This window comes from Schistocerca piceifrons, chromosome 2 (genome assembly GCF_021461385.2).
Source record: "Schistocerca piceifrons isolate TAMUIC-IGC-003096 chromosome 2, iqSchPice1.1, whole genome shotgun sequence".
In the NCBI taxonomy this organism is placed as follows: domain Eukaryota; kingdom Metazoa; phylum Arthropoda; class Insecta; order Orthoptera; family Acrididae; genus Schistocerca; species Schistocerca piceifrons.
In genome coordinates, this window is record NC_060139.1 from 26,131,448 (window position 1) to 26,153,334 (window position 21,887).

General features: G+C 43.1%; 1 protein-coding gene across 1 annotated transcript in view; it reads right to left on the reverse strand.

The window, feature by feature from the left end:
• Positions 1-3,004: 3,004 nt before the first annotated feature.
• LOC124777307 overlaps positions 3,005-21,887 on the reverse strand; it is a 151,094-nt gene continuing 132,211 nt past the window's right edge. Inside the window, exon 6 of the mRNA XM_047252662.1 lies at positions 3,005-3,273. Coding sequence (XP_047108618.1) covers positions 3,031-3,273 — 243 coding nt within the window. The 3' untranslated portion in view covers positions 3,005-3,030. The remainder of the gene's footprint in view (positions 3,274-21,887) is intronic.

Here is a 21,887-nt window from a genome sequence, read left to right on the forward strand (position 1 = left end):
TAACTCAGACGACAAACATGTTAAATATTTTGGTTAACATCATTTCCTGAGAAGAAATATGAAGAAAAAAAGACACGAAGAATACGAAAATTTATTTTTAACCTAGACAAAATAGTACTACAAGTACAGAATATTTAGTACCGATAGCTAACTTGAATGCTAGACTATTAATCTGTATTAGGAGCACTGGAAACATAAGCAAAACACAAATAAATATAAAACTAAAAAACTTCCAGACAAACTGAAATACTGGGTCTATCATTTCTGGAATCAGACAATAAATAATAAAAACGGACATTCGTCAGACTTTTCCACTCTGTGAGGCTAACAAAGCTGATAATATGATTGTACTGGGATAACTCAAAATATTAGTTTCCTTTTGGTGCTGGAAATTGGGTAGTAGTTATCTGAAAACAATTAAATGTTTCCATTTCTTTTTACTAAATGTGCAATCTTGTTCAGAACAGTGAAATAGTTCCCTTTAAAGCACCCTATGAGACCAGTCATTTGCTTTCACCTACGACGAAATTCCACAGAAATTGTTCGTACTTGCTGTGTTCAGCAATTCAAAAGGAGTCTTTCAGATTTAGATTCAGTGAAATGGTAACAGCACTACCAGAACACAATAACGAGTCAGCATATTACTATTATTTTTATTTGGTGTTCTACTAATCTTTCAACATAATATTTACTATCTATATATTTGTGCTGACTAAATAGATGTCAACTGACCATGTTATTTAGATGCCATTTAAAAAATCGCGAACTGCTTAAAGACAAGGAGAACACTGCGAATTATGACTACAAAACAATGCTAGAATAATTATGTCACATGGTTGAAACATTAGATACGTAACCATTAGGTAGGCTATTCCGTCTAATTTTATTAGATAACGATTAAAATGTTGGAGAACATCGTACAGAGATCTAAATAAAATAAATGAAAAGGGTAACAAATGAGGAATTGCCACGGATAAGTTCCTGCTGTTCTGGTTTATAATCCCTTTCCCAGTTACACTTCCAGGTTTGTAACACTCACCTTGATGTTTATAATTCTAATAAGAATGACTGGTTTGTGGCAGCTATTAATAAAAAAACCAGCTGTTTCTCTTTGTATATTCCCTGCCTCTGTTTTGATGCAGTTGCTCAATTTTTGTACCTCTTTTAATGTTCCAATTGGATCGTCCAAACTCGTTATTACAGTTATAATATTTATGGTAGAGTCTTGTACAAATCGAAAAAGCCATTGAGATATGTTCAGCAATGTGAGAAAATAAGATATGCATTCCATATTTCATATTATGAGTATGTTTTGAGTGTAATAACCACAGATTAATAAGCCGTAAATGACCATAATATAAAGCTCAGTGTACGTAGTATTTATCGAAGTTTTATTGATTGCTAGGATCATTAGTTCTGAATTGGTCACAGTTGGAAGATTTCGAGTTGCTAGTGGTCTGTGACTAGCCACTACTAGACGTACAGTTCTAAAAACAGAGGTATAGTATGTAGCATTGCAGTAGCCATGACAATACGTTGTGAATATTGTATTGCGCAGTAGGTTTGTTGTTTGGACAACTACAATGAACCAGTTCTGCGCTTGTTGAAGGATCTACTAAACTTCCCAAAGTGGTCGATATCGACCCCTTGGTGTCGATATCGGTTTCCTAGGGGTCGACATAAACGAAAACTGATTTTGGGGTTCGACGAGGTCTAAAAATCGACTCTTATTAAATTAACACAAGTTCTTATTTAAAACTTTCAAGATAGGTAGGTCCTGTCTTGTTTATGTTGTGTTACATGTACTAAGAATAATTAATATTTTTTGTAGGAAATAGCATTGTTTTATTTTCTCTTTGCAAATTAATACTTTTTTAAATATAATTTCCTACCTACTTAAGATTCTTTAAGAATTTAATTTGTAATAATCATTATAACTTAAACTTGATATTTACTGAATTGTTTGTCTTTTTATTTTGTTAAATTTTGATGAGAAAATGAAGTCAACTTTACTCAATCAACCAAGTGCGAAGTTTTCCAATTGGTACCTTTGTACCTAGGTATTTGGTATCAATAGGAAAAAAACTAAAGATAGGCCCCCTTATTCACAATAGTCTGCTAACTTAAAGCATTGCTAATTCTCACTCTGTCTTCTTCTATTGACCTAAGTCAGAATGGAAGATAACACTCTGTAGCAGCTGTTTTAAGTTAGCGGACCATTATGAATAAGAGGGTTGATCTTAAAAGTAGGTAATTTGGCCATGGGGGTCTGAGGTAACAGTTCATTTTGGAAAAGGGGTCACTTGTCCCTGTACTAAATTCTCTCTCAGCAGAAGGGCTACAGAGATTACTGAAGCGCATGTCGCTTCTGCTTTCGAATGGTTCTGAGCACTATGGGACTTATCTTCTGAGGTCAGCAGTCCCCTAGAACTTAGAACTACTTAAACCTAACTAAACTTAGAACTACTTAAACCTAACTAACCTAAAGACATCACATACATCCATGCCCGAGGCAGGATTCAAACCTGCGACTGTAGCGTTTGCGCGGTTCCAGACTGTAGCGCCTACAACAGCACGGCCACCCCGGCCGGCGCTTCGCCTTCATAGGCGCTCAACATGAAGTACAAAAGTAAAGGTGCGGTATTAGCACTGTATGAGGAAGGTGTGGTTTATGTGCTCGGCGGATTTTGCTTCCTCCAGTACCTTACATCCCCCTCATAATGATCAAGGTAAGTTCAACACGTAGTACTGTAAGTAGACCAAATCGTGTATGTGCAATGAACATAAAGAAATTGCTAATCATTACTTTTTCCGCCGTAGCCATTAGCTAACATTACCGAGTAGGATAGTACGAATGATTACCGACAAGTGTCACATAAAAGTTCCTCCCCGGGCGCTGTCCTGAGTTACGAAAATAACGAAAGACACTTTGCTGTAGATGGCAGTCGCCTTTATTGGCGAAGATCGCTCGCTAAAGTGTTGCACGTGCGCACTACGTCGTAGCGCTACACAGGATTCGGCGCATGTGCGTTAGGTGGGCGCGCGGCAGACGAGTCCCACGGTGGCTGCGCAGACGAGCGAGCGGTAGGCGCGCGTCCAGGCGGCGGCGTGCACCGACGTCAGCTGGCGGTCCAGCGCGTCGCGCACGAAGGCCGAAACGTAGCGCGTGGCGTCTTCTCGCTGCTCCTGCAGCAGCCGCGGCGCCGCGTCGCCGATGGCGGCGCTCAGCAGCCGGCCCGTCTCACCGCCGCCCAACAGCCCCTCAAGGTCCATCTGCGCAAACAACCAGCTATCAGTGTGGCCGCCTCTGATACAAGTCGCGCCGAACAGAGCGCGTACTGTCGCCTCAGTCCGAACAGAGGATGGAGGTCGGGAGCAGAGGCGTGGAACTCCACAGTGACTGCCACGGAGTGAGCAAGAGTGCGGTGGCAATCTGCTCTGCTTCCATCGTGCAAGAAACTGAAATCGCTTTATACACTACTGGCCATTAAAACTGCTACACCAAGAAGAAATGCAGATGATAAACCGGTATCGGAACAAATATATTATACTGACATGTGATTACATTTTCACGCAATTTGCGTGCATAGATCCTGAGAAATCAGTACCCAGAACAACCACCTCTGGCCGTAATAACGGCCTTGATACACCTGGGCATTGAGTCAAACAGAGCTTGGATGGCGTGTACAGGTACAGCTGCCCATGCAGCTTCAACACGATACCACAGTTCATCAAGGTAGTGACTGCCGTATTGTGACGAGCCAGTTGCTCGGCCACCATTGACCAGACATTTTCAGTTGGTGAGAGATGTGGAGAATTTGCTGGCCAGGGCAGCAGTCTAACATTTTCTGTACCCAGAAAGGCCCGCACAGGACCTGCAACATGCGGTCGTGCATTATCCTGCTGAAATGTAGGATTTCGCAGGGATCGAATGAAGGGTAGTGTGGTGTCACCGCCAGACACCACACTTGCTAGGTGGAAGCCTTTAAATCGGCCGCGGTCCGTTAGTATACGTCGGACCCACGTGTCGCCACTATCAGTGATTGCAGACCGAGCGCCGCCACACGGCAGGTCTAGTTTATAGAGACTCCATAGCACTCGCCCCAGTTGTACAGCCGACTTTGCTAGCGATGGTTCACTGACTACATACGCTCTCATTTGCCGAGACGACAGTTTAGCATAGCCTTCAGCTACGTCATTTGCTACGACTTACCAAGGCGTCATATTCAGTTACTACTCTGAACAGATAATATTGTGAATCATGTGCCGTCAAGAGCGTCGTTCATCATTAATGGATTAAAGTTAAGTATCAAAATAGCTACGTCCGCTTTATGAATTCTAATTCCTTGCCATGTTCCAGACCTCACGTCAGTATAGTCCTTCCCTCCTCACGCCAGCCGGCGGGAGCTAAAACGCGTGCATTTCGGTCTCCTCTAGTAACTCGGTGTTGGCTCTTCAGTACACCATCGCAGGCGCTCCTGTCTGTGATGCAGCGTCAACGGTAACCGCAGCCACGGTCTCCGAGCTGATAGTCCATGCTGGTGCAAACGTCGTCGAACTGTTCGTGCAGATGGTTGTTGTTTTGCAAACGTCCCCATCTGTTGACTTAGGGATCGAGACGTGGCTGCACGATCCGTTACAGCCATGCGGATAAGATGCGTGTCATCTCGACTGCTGGTGATACGAGGCCGTTGGGATGCAGCACGGCGTTGCGTATTACCCTCCTGAACCCACCGATTCCATATTCTGCTAAGAGTCATTGGATCTCGATCAATGCGAGCAGCAATGTCGCGATACGATAAACCGCAATCGCGATAGGCTACAATCTGACCTTTATCAAAGTCGGAGACGTGATGGTACGCTTTTCTCCTCCTTACATGAGGCATCACAACAACGTTTCACCAGGCAACGCCGGTCAACTGCTGTTTGTGTATGAGAAATCGGTTGGAAACTTTCCTCCTGAGAGCACGTTGTAGGTGTCGCCAGCGGCGCCAACCTTGTGTGAATGCTCTGAAAAGCTAATGATTTGCATATCACATCATCTTCTTCCTGTCGGTTAAATTTCGCGTCTGTAGCACGTCATATTCGTGGTATAGCAATTTTAATGGCCAGTAGTGCATATTGACAGGTTCAGTTATGGCAAATAAAATAAAATGCAGAATTCACCAAACACAAGGTCTTTTTAAACAACTGACTTACGTATCCTCTTCTAAATTGTCCTTCATAGAAAGACCATAAAGCACTCATCATCCGAACAGGACATGAATCTATTAGATATGAAATGTTATAGTTGTAGGTAGGCTGTTTAAGTTTTTATGTTGGTAACGCCACGTAGCGCTCTGTATGACAATCACTGACTGTGCTGTGTGCAGCATGTGGCTGGTTGGACTCATCGTTGGAATATTCGCTTGTGTAGTGTTGGGCAATTGGATGTGAAGAGCGCGTAGCGTTGTGCAGTTGGAGGTGAGCCGCCAGCAGTAGTGGATATGGAGAGAGAGATGTCAGAGTTTTGAGAACGGACGATCTGGACGTGTGTCCGCCGCCAGAAAAAGAAAATTTGTAAAGATGGATGTCATGAATTGATATATATATATATATATATATATATATATATATATATATATATATATATATATATATATATATGATGGCTTTTGAACGCTATCAAGGTAAATACATTGTTTGTTCTCTATCAAAATCTTTCATTTGCTAGCTATGCCTATCAGTAGTTAGTGCCTTCAGTAGTTAGAATCTTTTATTTAGCTGGCAGTATTGGCGCTCACTGTATTGCAGTAGTTCGAGTAACGAAGATTTTTGTGAGGTAAGTGATTAATGAAAGGTATAGGTCATTGTTAGTCAGCGCCATTCTTTTGTAGGGATTATTGAATGTCAGATTGCTTTGCGCTAAAAATGTTGTGTGTCAGTTTAGTGATGATCAGAATAAGTAAAGAGAAAACTGTTTTAGTACGTTGAGTTTTACTCAGCTGTTTGAAAAACAAATAACGTAGAAGTTTACCAGCACAGTAATTCATAATTTTTCTAAGGGGACGTTTCATAGCGGAGGACAGTAAATGTTTATTCTACACTGAAGCGACAAAGAAACTGGTATACGCAAAAGTATTCAAATACAGAGGTATGTAAACAGGCAGAATACGGCGGTGCGGTCGGCAACGACTATATAACACAACAAGCGATTGGCGCAGTTGTTAGATCGGTTACTGCTGCTGCAGTGGAAGGTTATTAAGATTTAAGTGAATTTGAAGGTGGTGCTACAGTCGGTGGGCGAGCGATGGGACCCAGCATAGTATCTCCGAGGTAGCGATGAAGTGGAGATTTTCCCGTACGACCATTTCACGAGTGTACCGTGAATATCAGGAATCTGCTAAAACATCAAATTTCCGACATCGCTGCGGCCAGAAAAAGATCCTGCAAGAATGGGACCAACGACGACTAAAGAGAATCGTTCAGGGTGACAGAGATGCAACCCTTCCGCAAATTGCTGCAGATTTCAGTGCTGACCCATCACCAAGTGTCTGCGTGCGAGCTATTCAACGAAACATCATCGATATGGGCTTTCGGAGCCGAAGGCCAACTATTGTACCATTGACGACTGCACGACACAAAACTTTACGCCTAACCTGAGGCCGACAACTGCGGCGTTAGACTGTTGATGACTGGATACATGTTGCCCAGTCGGACGAATCTCGTTTCAAATTGTATCGATCGGATGGACGTGTCTAGGTATGGAGACAACCACACGAAACCATGGATGCTGCATGTCAGCAGGGGACTGTTCAAGCTGGAGGAGGCTCTGTAATGGTGTGGGGGCATGTGTAGTTGAAGTAATGTGGGACTCCTGATACGTCTAGATACGACACTGACAGGTGACACTTACTTAAGCATCCGGTCTGATCACCTGCATCTATTCATGCCCATTGTGCATTCCGACGGACTTGGGCAATTCCTGTAGGACAATGCGATGCCCCACACGTCCAGAATTGCTACACAGTGCCTCCAGGAACACTCTTCTGAGCTTAAACACTTCCTCTGGCCACCAAACTCCCCAGACATGAACATTATTGAACATATCTGGAATTCTTTGCAAAGTGCAGTTCAGAAGAGGTCTCCACCATCTCGTACTCTTACGGATTTACGGACAGCCCTGCAGAATTCACGGCGTCTGTTCCCTCCAGCACTACTTCAGACATTAATCAACACCATGTCACGCGGTGTTGCGGCACTTCTGCGTCCTCGCGGAGACTACACGATATTAGGCAGGTGTACCAGTTTCTTTGGCTCCTCTGTGTAAATCATGTAGCGAAAAGTACAAACCAATGTCAAGATTTAAATAGCACCCTATCACCAACAAAGGATACATCTTCAGACCCTTTACCGAGAATCAAACTGAGAACATTTCTTTGATAGTTTCACACCTGAGGCAGCTAGGAGAATTAAGTAGCTTGAGGCTTCACATCGTTCACTGAAATCATGCTTTCCAGGAGCTGCGCAGCTAGGAGAATAAAGTAGATTGAGGCTTCACATCGTTCACTGAACCCATGCTTTCCAGAAGCTGCCTGGTGCATTTCCGACCTGTTGCTCTACCAGAGCGTAAGTTCCCTGGCAGACTGTTCCAGCTTCTTAGTTACACGTTATAGAACTGCCCTATAATAGCCTACACTACTAACATCTGCTAGGACAGAAGCGTTCGACTTCAAGGTAATCGAGTCTGAAGCTAGTAGGAGAGGAATTTTTGGTTGCCAGTCTCGATGAAGGAGGGCCGGTTGCATAAAATTATTATTATCAGTTATGTACCTTTATACTGGGTTAAATCACAACGTTCTCTGCAGTTACGGCGTTTGAAGAAGATGGGAATTTGTCGTTCGACCGCTATCTTGTTACTACTGAATAGCAATAGGATATGTATCATCTACATCTACATCTATATACATACTTCGCAGTCCACCATACGGTGCGTGGCGGAGGGTACCTCGTACCACAACTAGCATCTTCTCTCCCTGTTCCACTCCCAAACAGAACGAGGGAAAGATGACTGCCTATATGCCTCTGCACGAGCCCTAATCTCTCTTATCTTATCTTTGTGGTCTTTCCGCGAAATATAAGTGGGCGGCAGTAAAATTGTACTGCAGTCAGCCTCAAATGCTGGTTCTCTAAATTTCCTCAGTAGCGATTCACGAAAAGAACGCCTCCTTTCCTCCAGAGACTCCCACCCGAGTTCCTGAAGCATTTCCGTAACACTCGCGTGATGATCAAACCTACCAGTAACAAATCTAGCAGCCCGCCTCTGAATTGCTTCTATGTTCTCCCTCAATCCGACCTGATAGGGATCCCAAACGCTCGAGCAGTACTCAAGAATAGGTCGTATTAGTGTTTTATAAGCGGTCTCCTTTACAGATGTACCACATCTTCCCAAAATTCTACCAATGAACCGAAGACGACTATCCGCCTTCCCCACAACTGCCATTACATGCTTGTCCCACTTCATATCGCTCTGCAGTGTAACGCCCAAATATTTAATCGACGTGACTGTGTCAAGCGCTACACCACTAATGGAATATTCAAACATTACAGGATTCTTTTTCCTGTTCATCTGCATTAATTTACATTTATCTATATTTAGAGTTAGCTGCCATTCTTTACACCAATCACAAATCATGTCCAAGTCATCTTGTATCCTCCTACAGTCACTCAACGACGACACCTTCCCGTACACCACAGCATCATCAGCAAACAGCCGCACATTGCTATCCACCCTATCCAAAAGATCATTTATGTAGACAGAAAACAACAGCGGACCTACCACACTTCCCTGGGGCACTCCAGATGATACCCTCACCTCCGATGAAAAGTCACCATCGAGGACAACGTATTGGATTCTATTACTTAAGACGTCTTCGAGCCACTCACATACTTGGGAACCAATCCCATATGCTCGTACCTTATTTAGGAGTCTGCAGTGGGGCACCGAGTCAAACGCTTTCCGGAAGTCAAGGAATATGGCATCCGTCTGATATCCTTCATCTATGGTTTGCAAGATGTCATGTGAAAAAAGGGCGAATTGCGTTTCGCAGGAGCGATGCTTTCTAAAGCCGTGCTGATGCATGGACAGCAACTTCTCTGTCTCAAGGAAATTCATTATATTCTGAAAGGGTACAGTACCGCCCGACATTGAAAATAGGTACAACATACTTCATTATTTTTGTCAGAACAACATATTTTCTTTGTAAAGCTAACTCAATTTCAATTAATACAGCGAAGCCGGATACCAGTGTGGGAAAGAATGACAATTTATTTGTTTAATTGATCACATGTGCACTCGCACAAAGTAAATCCCTACATCCAGTTTGGTGAGATCTGTGAAATGAATGAATGTATGGTCGTCTGCTAACCGCAGATAGTGAATGTGAATATACGAGGGCGGTTCAGAAAGTAACCTCCGATTGGTCACAGTGCGGGTTGTGGGGGGAGTAGCGACGCCATCTGTGCGTTCACGCACTCAACAGGTCAGTCGGCATCAAGCCGTGGTCGAGTGAACGTCGTACCTGCGCTAAGTTTAGTTTTTGTGGCAGTTTGAAATGTGTGCTGCAATAGAAAACCCCGCCAAATGTGAAGTGCGTGCTGTCATAAGGTTTTTTACAGCCAAAGGATATTCTGCAGCAGCTGTTCATCGAGAGCTTTGTGCCGTGTATGGACCAAGAGTTATGAGTGAAGGAGTTGTCCGTGAATGGGTACGTTTATTTAAAAGTGGACGAGAAAACGTTCATGATGAAGAGAGGAGTGGTAGACCATCATTGGTGACTGACGAACTCGTTCAGACAGTTGATGCAAAAGTTCGTGAAAATCGACGTTTCTCAATGTCGGAGTTGTCTACTGGTTTTCCACAGATTTCTAAGACTCTCTTGTACGAGATAGTGACAGCAAGATTGGGTTACCGTAAGTTCTGTGCACGATGGGTGCCCAAAATTCTTACCGACCACCACAAAACTCAAAGAATGGCCTCTGCATTAGACTTTCTGTCACGTTATGAGGACGAAGGAGAACCATTGTTAAACAGAATCGTGACCGGTGACGAAACCTGGATTAACTACGTGAACCCTGAGACAAAAGAACAATCAAAGATGTGGGCACATTCAAATTCGCCTACCAAACCAAGAAAAGCCTCGCAAGATTTTTCTGCCAGAAAACTGATGGCAACGGTGTTTTGGGATGCCAAAGGGGTGTTGTTGGTTGAATTCATGGAACGTGGTACGACCATTAATCAAGACGTGTACTGTGAAACAATAAAAAAGTTACGACGGGCTATACAGAACAAACGCCGTGGTATGCTGACTTCCGGTATCGTTTTTTTGCACGATAACGCCCGTCCTCACTCTGCTCGCAGAACAACGGCCCTTCTTGAGTCCTTCAAGTGGGACATTATCAACCATCCACCTTACAGCCCAGACCTGGCGCCAAGTGATTATCACCTCTTCATGCATTTGAAGAAATGGCTCGGGTCACAGCGGTTTGATGACGACGAAGAGCTCAAAGATGCGGTCACAGGCTGGCTCCAGGCACAAGCGGGTGATTTTTATGCAGAAGGAATTTCAAAGCTTGTGAATAGATACGATAAGTGCCTCAATCGCTATGGAGACTATGTAGAAAAATAGTGCAAAGATGTAGTTGTAAGATGTATATATTAAAATATTTTTATTTAACTTGGTGTATTTTTTTAAATCAACCGGAGGTTACTTTCTGAACTGCCCTCGTATGATCATCTTTGAGACGATCCTTTGGCCACCTTTGGTGGGACCAAAGAGATGAAATTTACCAGAGCTTTGAGCGCCTGAAATGTGGCTGACCAATACGATAGCAAGGTGCTTCCCCCACCTCGACAGAGATGGGATAGGACCTCGAGAACGGCCATGTTTCAGCACTCTGCCGCTGGATCTTGTACTGTTAAGACCTGTTTTAGTTGTGCTCCGTAATGACGAAAGAGTGGAGACATGGTATGCATGTGGAATATTTAAGAGTAGTTTGAAATAATAATTTCTCTATTTCAGGAACTTTTGTGGGGAGAATTAAATGTCAGGCAGGTAATATTAAAGGGATTGTAGTAATCTTCAGAAGTGACCAACGGTCACAATGAAACCACATGTAGCAATGAGTTGAAATACTTCCGTGTGCTTAAGTTAAGCTGAATTACTAGCGTGTGTACAATAAGTTGAAATATTTAAGAAATAGCGTGTGTACCATAAGTTGAAATATTTAAGAAATGGCGTGTGCAGGACTTGAAATTAGAGACGAGTACTTCCACGTGGTGAGTACTGTGTGAGTCTCAATCTGTGTATGAGACAAAGGATAATGAGAAGTACTCGTCCATGGTATCACTTGAGGACTCGCGTGTGTGATGTTCTTAATATTACTTTGCGTGATATGATTCCGTGTGATGCTTGATTCAAACTCTGAGAGAGAAGCAAGGTGAGTCAGCCATCTATCCAGCAACGCCACTTGGCTTGCATTGCACAGGTAGACGTGCAAATATCTCCAGAGTTCATAGTAGGAAAGTAGAATTACAAAGTGGGGCAGTGTCGTGTGAAACTGGGATAAATATTAATTGAAGTGGGAAAGCTGAAAGCGGTAGTGTTGTGACTATTTAGTGTTTTATATTTCTTATTGCAGTGTGATGTATGTCATGTAATTTGGGTATGTGTGGTTTGCATGGGAGAGTAGCAAGGTAGTTTCAAAAGATTAGTGGGTTATGCTTGTTCCTTCGGTACCGCTCGGTCTGGAGGAAAGTTTAGTGATGATGATTGTGAGAGTCGAAGTGTGAGGTATAATAAAAGATCCACCATCCTATCCAGAAAGTGCACTGTAGCGTTAAATGATTACGAGACCATAATATAGAGATTCACCATTGTAAAGCCATGCCCACTGGGCGGAATTTCTCATGTGTTATTGTTGTAGGTTGTAGAATTTGTGTGTTTAGGTTAGAGAATTTAGCGGAGTAAATAAGTCAGTGAAAAGAAAAAGAGTGGTGAACTTTTCCTCCGAATTGTATGTTGTCATAATGTCCCGAATTTATAATGTGTGCGCCACTCATATTCAGTGCGGTGGCCACGTGTTGGTATAAGCCGTTAAATAAAAGACATAAAGAAAATGTGGTATTGCCAGTGCGTAGTGTACAGTCAGAGTTCTGTAAATTACTGATAGTCAGATGCGTGTTTCTGTTGCGTATTAATCATATAGGAGGATAACTTGTAACTTAAGTGTGAGTACTAGAGTTCATGTTACTCGATAAATAAGAATGAATCCACTCGCTTGGCAGACCACTCATCTTGCAGGCCTGACTGCTTGATGCCACAGTATGAGCAAGGCATGTGGGTGCGTCTCACAATTTCGACTCCGCCAGGATATTTTGCTGTTAGGGTTTGCTGTTAAGATTTTTTTTATTTTTCGATGGAAACTATTGTGATAGCGCTAAGAAGTAAAATTTTTTCTGTTTGCAATTTCTTTCTGGATTGGTGAGGATCTTTTATTTTTTTATGTAATTAATTGCTATATCGCCCAAGGCTGGAAGATCGTTGTATAATTTTTTTTGCATAATGTCCGTAGTAACTAGGTCGCAGTCGAAAAGCGTAGCCACCATGGAGAATAGCGATTCTGGGGTGAACGTAGCAGTGCGACAGGAAGTAGCTGTTGACCATGGGTTAACGAGCGGGGACGGCAAACACTCAAAAGGGGTTGAATTGTTCACTGGACCGCTGCAGGGTGATCCTTTATGCGGCGGGCTTCGTTCACAATCGGGGGATTTTCCCGACGACGTGGGCGAGCCGGGACTAGGTCAGGTATGCAGTGAAAGTGCAGCTACCCTTGGCGAGGCTACGGTTTCTCAGGCGAACGAGGTGAGCGCATCGAAAGTAGCAAATGACAATGTGATACTGCAGTTTTTACAGAGGATGGATAGGGAGACTAAGAAAGGATTGGAAGCAAATAAGGAAAGATTGGAAGCGATGGATAGAGATAATAAGGAGAGAGATAGGGAGAATAAGGAAAGATTGGAAGCAATGGATAGGGAGACTAAGAAAAGATTGGAAGCAAATAAGGAAAGATTGGAAGCGATGGATAGAGATAATAAGGAGAGAGATAGGGAGACTAAGGAAAGATTGGAAGCAAATAAGGAAAGATTGGAGGCAATGGATAAGGGAAATAAAGAGACAATGCGGAAGCTACTCTCAGTTATCGATGAGCGTCTGCCCGCAGTTAATAATCGGTTAGATGAGGGGGAGAAGAATCTGGGTGCGTTGAAGAAAGTATGTGACGCCGTGAAAGGAAAAGCTAATAATTTGGAGGTACAAGTATTTGCAATAGGGAGTGATACTACTGAGCGTAGGGACGTGTTGCCGGATGAGCGAATCAAAGAGATAGTGGAGGACTTACTTGCAGATAAACAAGGGGCATTAGACAGCGTGGAAGCTCAAGTCACCCGCCAGGAAGTGGCGCTAAATAAACACAGGGATGAAGTTGCGGAGGTAGTGGTCAGAATGAATACGATTAGCGCAGATGTAGAAAAGATCAGTATAAGAGGCGAAACAGGCTCTGACAGTACGCAGCGAGAGGTTTATGCCGACCAGGAGGAGATACAATCACCATTACAGTTTAAAGAGGCGCAATTAGAAATAAGTAGGAAACATAGTGAAGAACTAGCACAGTTGCAATTAGCGTGCAGTAGCGAAGGTGACACGCCACCAGGTAGATTGCAGAGGGAGAGTGAGATAAACTCAAAAAGCGAAAATAGGCAGAAAGAGGAAGACGAACTCAGAGAGTTGGAAGAACGGTTGTGTCGGATAAAACAGGTGGCACACCCAACTGGGTATAGTCCAAGGTCGGAAAACATAAATGCGGAAGAAGAATGTAGGAGGCATTTCGTGTCGGTACAATCGTACACTTGTTTTCCGAATCCTGATAATTACCAACATCCATGCATGTGGCTGTCTCAATTTCAAGATTCATTACCTTCATCGTGGGGACTGCCCCTCAAAATGAAGTTTGTGTGTAACTATTTGAGGGACGAGGCTAGAGCGAAAATGCAGGAAGTCATTAAAGACTGTAGTAGCTATTTAAATGAATTCTGGTCGAAAAGTAAGCAGCACCAGGTTACGCAAAGCATATTGATCATGCCAAATTGTAACGAAGGTGGTATAAGAGATCCAGTGTCGTGCTATCAGGAAATGCTGAGGCTAAATAGGTATTTGGATGTGCCATACGAACCTGGGGAGTTCATTAGGATCTGTATAACAAAGCTGCCAGTGAAATTTCGCAGAAATATAGCAATAGCAGGCAGAGGCGTAGACGATTCTGCGTCATTTGAAGAATTGTCACAGGAACTGGGTAATGAGAGCAACATTGTGAACGGAGACACGACTCATAGGTCAGGCAGAGTCGAGGATAGGAACGGCAGAAATTATAAGAATGACAGGAGAACATGGAATCCAGGCATTTCTTTCTTGTCGTAATGGATTGAAGAATAGGAGAAACAAATCCAACATATCAGCCCTTAATATCTTGCGTTAAAACACATGCAGCTGGCACTGAAAATTGTCTATGTAGCAGACATACTCTACTGATATGTAGGAATGCAAATACCATACTTCTGATCAGAGAATAAAACACCAGTAATGGCATCTGTTAGGCTGGTCTCTCAGAGCAAAATTTGCAAATTTTTATTTCGAACAGTAAAGTAAAAGGACTGTTTCCTCAAAGAAACCAGTTGCTAAAATGTTATGTAATAATGCCAATAAGTCCAGTTTAATTAGTGCGATTTGACTATTGCAGGTACTTAACACGTAATGTAAAAAGTCAACATGTGATCGAAGTTTTTAAATTAGATGCCATCTGATCTATAGTATGTCATAGTCGTGGTGACAGTTATAATGAGGTGCTGTGTATGGTTGTTCGGAATCTGGTGTTAGGGAAAGAGGCCACTAGCACCAAAGATTCTAACACTTGGGCTGCCCATTTCTCCCAGCTTGTATATTCTCTGCACACATTTAATTTTCATGTAAGCTTAGATTCATAACTAGCAAATTCTTTACTGTGTATAGCGGACCATTCAGAGTGAGGCAGATTGTCCATGAAAATGCTGTACTGATTGAGACGATCAAGGGAAAACAATCTCGTGGGCTTCATCACATTTCTAACATCAAATTACGGAAAAGTGAAGGATAGATCTAAAGTAGGCAATTTATGGTAGATAGTCAGTGTATTTATTTGTGGTGTGTAACGTTGTGCAGGGTCAAATCGAACATAAGAATTTTCAGGCGGAATGTCAGGAAGTATGACGGAATAGACTGGTCGAATGAGCCGTGAACAGGAGTCGACAGAGTGGTGTATGTACGTGTTTTTTGTCATATGAATGAGGATCAAGCAGAAACGACGTGATGATTAATGAGTGGATAAAGATGGTAGATAGAGAAGTGACGTGATAAATAGTAGTGGATACAGGTGATATTTAAGGAGAGAAGCGACGTGAAGCAGTGTGATTAATAAATAGAGATTCGACGTGATGAAACAGTGGTAAATAAAGGTGAGTAGAATTAATAATGTGGAGATGTCTAAGATGTATGTTACAGAGAGGCCTGTGTATGCTGAAATAGAGATTGATGCCAATGGCGAAGGAAGGCCAGGAAATGATGGAGTAATGGACGGACGGAGAGCCGAAATACGAATGAAGAGATGAGGACAACTGCACAATGTGAAAGGACATAAAGGGAGTATGAGATCCAGATGGTGAACCTTGTGGGATACTGACGTAAGATGTAATATAAGTGTAGGTCTAATTCTTAGCATAACATTTGCGATTTGGCAAAAATAATATCTGTTGTTGTTGTTGTTGTTGAAGCCTGGTACCAGTATAACTAATCAAAACGGTACCAAGAATGTGTACAGTTATTTTGCAGGATGAATAATTTGTGTATTTTTGTTCTTAGATGAAATGTCGCAATTCTAAAGTGATATTTAGCAGGAGGAATAGTCGGTAAAGCGAATGCAGAGGTAAGCCGATGGAGAGAGGTGCCAGAGTGAAAGGACGAATTCGGAGACTGGAAAGCTATCTCCGAAACAGCTTCATGTGTTATGTGGTTGAGTATAAGGGAGCAAAGGTATGGTATGTTGTCGTGAGTGTGGTGGTGTTAAGGTTAGCTGACTTCTAGACCTATTCTGTTAGTGTATTAATGGATTGAATGAGAAGGAAAATGTGATGTCTGGTGAGTGAGAGTCGTAGAGTAGTGCGATCAATGCGCACACTCCTGTAAAGTGGATGCTACCGATCCATAACTAAAACATTATTGTGTATTGTTAGATTGGGATGAACCTCGATGTCAGGTCAGCATCTGACATGTGGATGGCACATACGTGTCCTAGAAATGTTGTTATATATAATAAAACGTAAAATGTATAAAGAGATACTAATTTCAGTCTGTCACAAGCACAAAGGTGCATTGTATGTTGTAGATTTAGAGTCACCAGTTTCTAAAATGTTTATCGTGTTAGGATGTTAAAGTAGTTTACTATTTAATAACATGTGGTAGGTAATTGAGAGCTGTGTAGATTATTTCTTTTTTTTTTTTTGTTAGAACACTTTAAAGGGGTATTAATTTCAGTCTGTCACAAGCACAAAAGTTCATTGTACATTGTAGTTTTAGAATCAACAGTTTCTAATATTTTCACTGTGATAGGATGTTAGAGTAGCCTACTATTTGATATTGTAATTATGAGTTGTATAGATTGTTTATTATTCCTTTTTTTTTTTTTTTACACTTTCATGTTTTGTATGAGGGGCGACAGGTACAATCAATAGCGCGAGTGTGGGCTGTATATACACTCCTGGAAATGGAAAAAGGAACACATTGACACCGGTGTGTCAGACCCACCATACTTGCTCCGGGCACTGCGAGAGGGCTGTACAAGCAATGATCACGCGCATGGCACAGCGGACACACCAGGAACCGCGGTGTTGGCCGTCGAATGGCGCTAGCTGCGCAGCATTTGTGCACCGCCGCCGCCAGTGTCAGCCAGTTTGCCGGGGCATACGGAGCTCCATCGCAGTCTTTAACACTGGTAGCATGCCGTGACAGCGTGGACGTGAACCGTATGTGCAGTTGACGGACTTTGAGCGAGGGCGTATAGTGGGCATGCGGGAGGCCGGATGGACGTACCGCCGAATTGCTCAACACGTGGGGCGTGAGGTCTCCACAGTACATCGATGTTGTCGCCAGTGGTCGGCGGAAGGTGCACGTGCCCGTCGACCTGGGACCGGACCGCAGCGACGCACGGATGCACGCCAAGACCGTAGGATCCTACGCAGTGCCGTAGGGGACCGCACCGCCACTTCCCAGCAAATTAGGGACACTGTTGCTCCTGGGGTATCGGCGAGGACCATTCGCAACCGTCTCCATGAAGCTGGGCTACGGTCCCGCACACCGTTAGCCCGTCTTCCACTCACGCCCCAACATCGTTCAGCCCGCCTCCAGTGGTGTCGCGACAGGCGTGAATGGAGGGACGAATGGAGACGTGTCGTCTTCAGCGATGAGAGTCGCTTCTGCCTTGGTGCCAATGATGGTCGTATGCGTGTTTGGCGCCGTGCAGGTTAGCGCCACAATCAGGACTGCATACGACCGAGGCACACAGGGCCAACACCCGGCATTATGGTGTGGGGAGCGATCTCCTACACTGGCCGTACACCACTGGTCATCGTCGAGGGGACACTGAATAGTGCACGGTACATCCAAACCGTCATCGAACCCATCGTTCTACCAATCCTAGACCGGCAATGGAACTTGCTGTTCCAACAGGACAATGCACGTTCGCATGTATCCCGTGCCACCCAACGTGCTCTAGAAGGTGTAAGTCAACTACCCTGGCCAGCAAGATCTCCGGATCTGTCCCCCATTGAGCATGTTTGGGACTGGATGAAGTGTCGTCTCACGCGGTCTGCACGTCCAGCACGAACGCTGGTCCAACTGAGGCGCCAGGTGGAAATGGCATGGCAAGATTTTCCACAGGACTACAACCAGCATCTCTACGATCGTCTCCATGGGAGAATAGCAGCCTGTATTGCTGCGAAAGGTGGATATACACTGTACTAGTGCCGACATTGTGCATGCTTTGTTGCCTGTGTCTATGTGCCTGTGGTTCTGTTAGTGTGATCATGTGATGTATCTGACCCCAGGAATGTGTCAATAAAGTTTCCCCTTCCTGGGACAATGAATTCACGGTGTTCTTATTTCAATTTCCAGGAGTGTAGAAAAGGGATAAATGTTGATGTATGTGTAGAAAACTAGGGTGTATAGTTTTATGTTTTTTAGAGCAAAGATTCTTTTATTACCAATGTATCTAATAGATCACACATGTAATCAATGAGTATTTAAATATATCCTTTTGTCTGTAATGTTGCGAGATGCATGGAAGGGTCTGACTGATTGGGTGTCGTAACGCCCATACCGCTAGCGGGCCGAGCTGACGTAGCCATGGCGACGGGCGACAGAGCCGCGGCACTCCCCACTCCACTGCCGGACGGGGTACACTCCACGCGCCCGCTACAGCAGATCAACGGCCTGGGGCGACACGCACGTACCACTGGCCATTCATAAGTTCCGCCACCCTTACGACTGGGGAAAGTATCCCGCGGAGGCAACAGCGGGTGGTTTCTTCTGCTCAACGGCGCACGCAGCGGCGCCACGGCAGAAAGGGCGACACGCGGCAGAGCCCAGCGGGCATTTGTTACTAGCAACTATTAACTAGTACTGGACTGTGGAGCCGTGAAGCAAGATGACTGCTCGTATGTCTCCATAAGGTGGAAAGTGAAAGACTGGTGTTCCCACGTTGTGAGTAGTGGAAAAGATTTTGTCTTTAGCAGACAGGACGATCGTTTTGTTTTGTCTTGACCACTGAATGATGGGATCCATAAACTTTTGACAGTGACTTGTTAAGTGTGCTTTGTGAATTGCATGTGGGACGCTTGGTATCCTTGAAGAGGACAGTTGTCGTTTAGTGACTAATTATTGTATGAACGCAAGAAACTAGAGTGGGACATGACACTTGCGTCTGTAGTAGGAGACATTTCTTTAATTGGTGTGGGAATAAGTGCTGTTTGTTGGAACTTACGACTTTTAATTACACCATGAACTGAAAGGACAGAACCGTGGGTAATAGTAGTTGCAGGGCCATTTCTGGACGACCAGATTCGTGTGGATGGTACGCTGAGAGTGACTATGATATTTGTGTTTAATGTGAGATACAGTTTACTGTTCAGTGCGTGTTCAAAATGCCGATTTGAGTGACTTAAAGACTTTCGTCCGGGTAACCATGGGAGAGCTTTGACACCGAGACAGTGTTTCTAGGAAAACTATCAGCGACTTTTTGACCCCAAGAAAATCACAGAATGAAATGTTTCCGTGTGACTCGCAAGATAGGGAATAATGTATTTGTAATTGTGTAAAATTTTTTTTTATATATGTTTCATTCCTGAAGGAACAGCAAGTGTAATTGTATTTCATTAACATTTGTGTTTAGAATAGTTAGTGTTTGTTTTTTGTTTGTTCTTAGTTATCAAGTTCACGTAGCATGTTTATTAGAATATTTGGTACAATGATGCTTTAATTATTAGCCGGTGGCGTAATACTAACGTAGTGGCTCTTGTTGCATTGGTCAGTAAGGTTGTCACGGGGGACAAGAGTTTGCATTGCACATCAAATATTGGAATTAATTGATGCATTTTGATGTCGTGGACAGTAATGATCTTGTTGGTGTGTTGACTGAAGCCACTTATTTTTTTATCACAGTGGTGATATTTCACATTAAAGTGTAACGAAGGCTAGTCGAAATGCAAGTTCTTGTCGTCCAAAAGAGTGACAACAGAGAAATGAGCAGTAGAATAAGATACGAGAGCTACTGGTGGATTCAAGCACTTATTGCTAACTATTTATTGCGTGTATTGATATGGAGCCTGACTTGTACGTGTAACTAGTGTACGCAATTTTTTTTCTTTTGTCGATTTTGTTTTGTATTTAGACATTGCCGTGTAAAGATTATTACAACGCAATTTATGAATTTCAGATTACTTGTTCTGTGTTTGGACGGTGAGCTATTTGAAATTTCATGAGTACAATTAGTATTTTTTTTATTTGTCATAGAATTAGTGAAGTTTGGATTACTCATAAAAATAATGAAGATCCCAGTAACTAAGCAAATTTTTATCTCAATATTATTTTCTATTTGTGTGATGTAATGTTTTATTTGTCATGTGGATTGTTGCAAGCTTGTATGTGTACGTTACTCCGGATTGTGGAGAGTACAATAATGGAACAACTGTGTCAATAATTTGGTAAAGTAACAACATTTGGTCGTCAATTTGAGGTCACCAGGGGCTAAGGTCTCCTCCTGGTTATTTTGATGACTTGCTAAGTTTGTTCTAATACAGCTTTCTTAAAAAAATGTTCGGAACTACCCTCGCATTGCAAGGATAGTACCGTGCCATTTTTTTCTGCATGGGTAGCCGGTGGTGAAAGGGTACAGTACCGCCCGACATTGAAAATAGGTACAACATACTTCATTATTTTTGTCAGAACAACATATTTTCTTTGTAAAGCTAACTCAATTTCAATTAATACAGCGAAGCCGGATACCAGTGTGGGGAAGAATGACAATTTATTTATTTAATTGATCACATGTGCACTCCCACAAAGTAAATCCCTACATCCAGTTTGGTGAGATCTGTGAAATGAATGAATGTATGGTCGTCTGCTAACCGCAGATAGTGAATGCGAATATATGATCATCTTTGAGACGATCCTTTGGCCACCTTTGGTGGGACCAAAGCAAGGTGCTTCCCCCACCTCGACAGAGATGAGAGAGGACCTCGAGAACGGCCATGTTTCAGCACTCTGCCGCTGGATCTTGTGCTGTTAAGACCTGTTTTAGTTGTGCTCCGTAATGACGAAAGAGTGGAGACATGGTATGCATGTGGAATATTTAAGAGTAGTTTGAAATAATAATTTCTCTATTTTGGGAACTTTTGTGGGGAGAATTAAATGTCAGGCAGGTAATATTAAAGGGATTGTAGTAATCTTCGGAAGTGACCAACGGTCGCAATGAAACCACGTGTAGCAATAAGTTGAAATACTTCCGTGTACTTAAGTTAAGCTGAATTACTAGCGTGTGTACAATAAGTTGAAATATTTAAGAAATAGCGTGTGTACCATAAGTTGAAATATTTAAGAAATGGCGTGTGCAGGACTTGAAATTAGAGACGAGTACTTCCACGTGGTGAGTACTGTGTGAGTCTCAATCTGTGTATGAGACAAAGGATAAAGAGAAGTACTCGTCCATGGTATCACTTGAGGACTCGCGTGTGTGATATTCTTAATATTACTTTGCGTGATATGATTCCGTGTGACGCTTGATCCAAACTCTGAGAGAGAAGCAAGGTGAGTCAGCCGTCTATCCAGCAACGCCACTTGGCTTGGATTGCACAGGAAGACGTGCAAATATCTCCAGAGTTCATAGTAGGAAAGTAGAATTACAAAGTGGGTCAGTGTCGTGTGAAACTGGGATAAATATTAATTGAAGTGGGAAAGCTGAAAGTGATAGTGTTGTGACTATTTAGTGTTTTATATTTCTTATTGCAGTGTGATGTATGTCATGTAATTTGGGTATGTGTGGTTTGCATGGGAGAGTAGCAAGGTAGTTTCAAAAGATTAGTGGGTTATGCTTGTTCCTTCGGTACCGCTCGGTCTGGAGGAAAGTTTAGTGATGATGATTGTGAGAGTCGAAATGTGAGGTATAATAAAAGATCCACCATCCTATCCAGAAAGTGCACTGTAGCGTTAAAT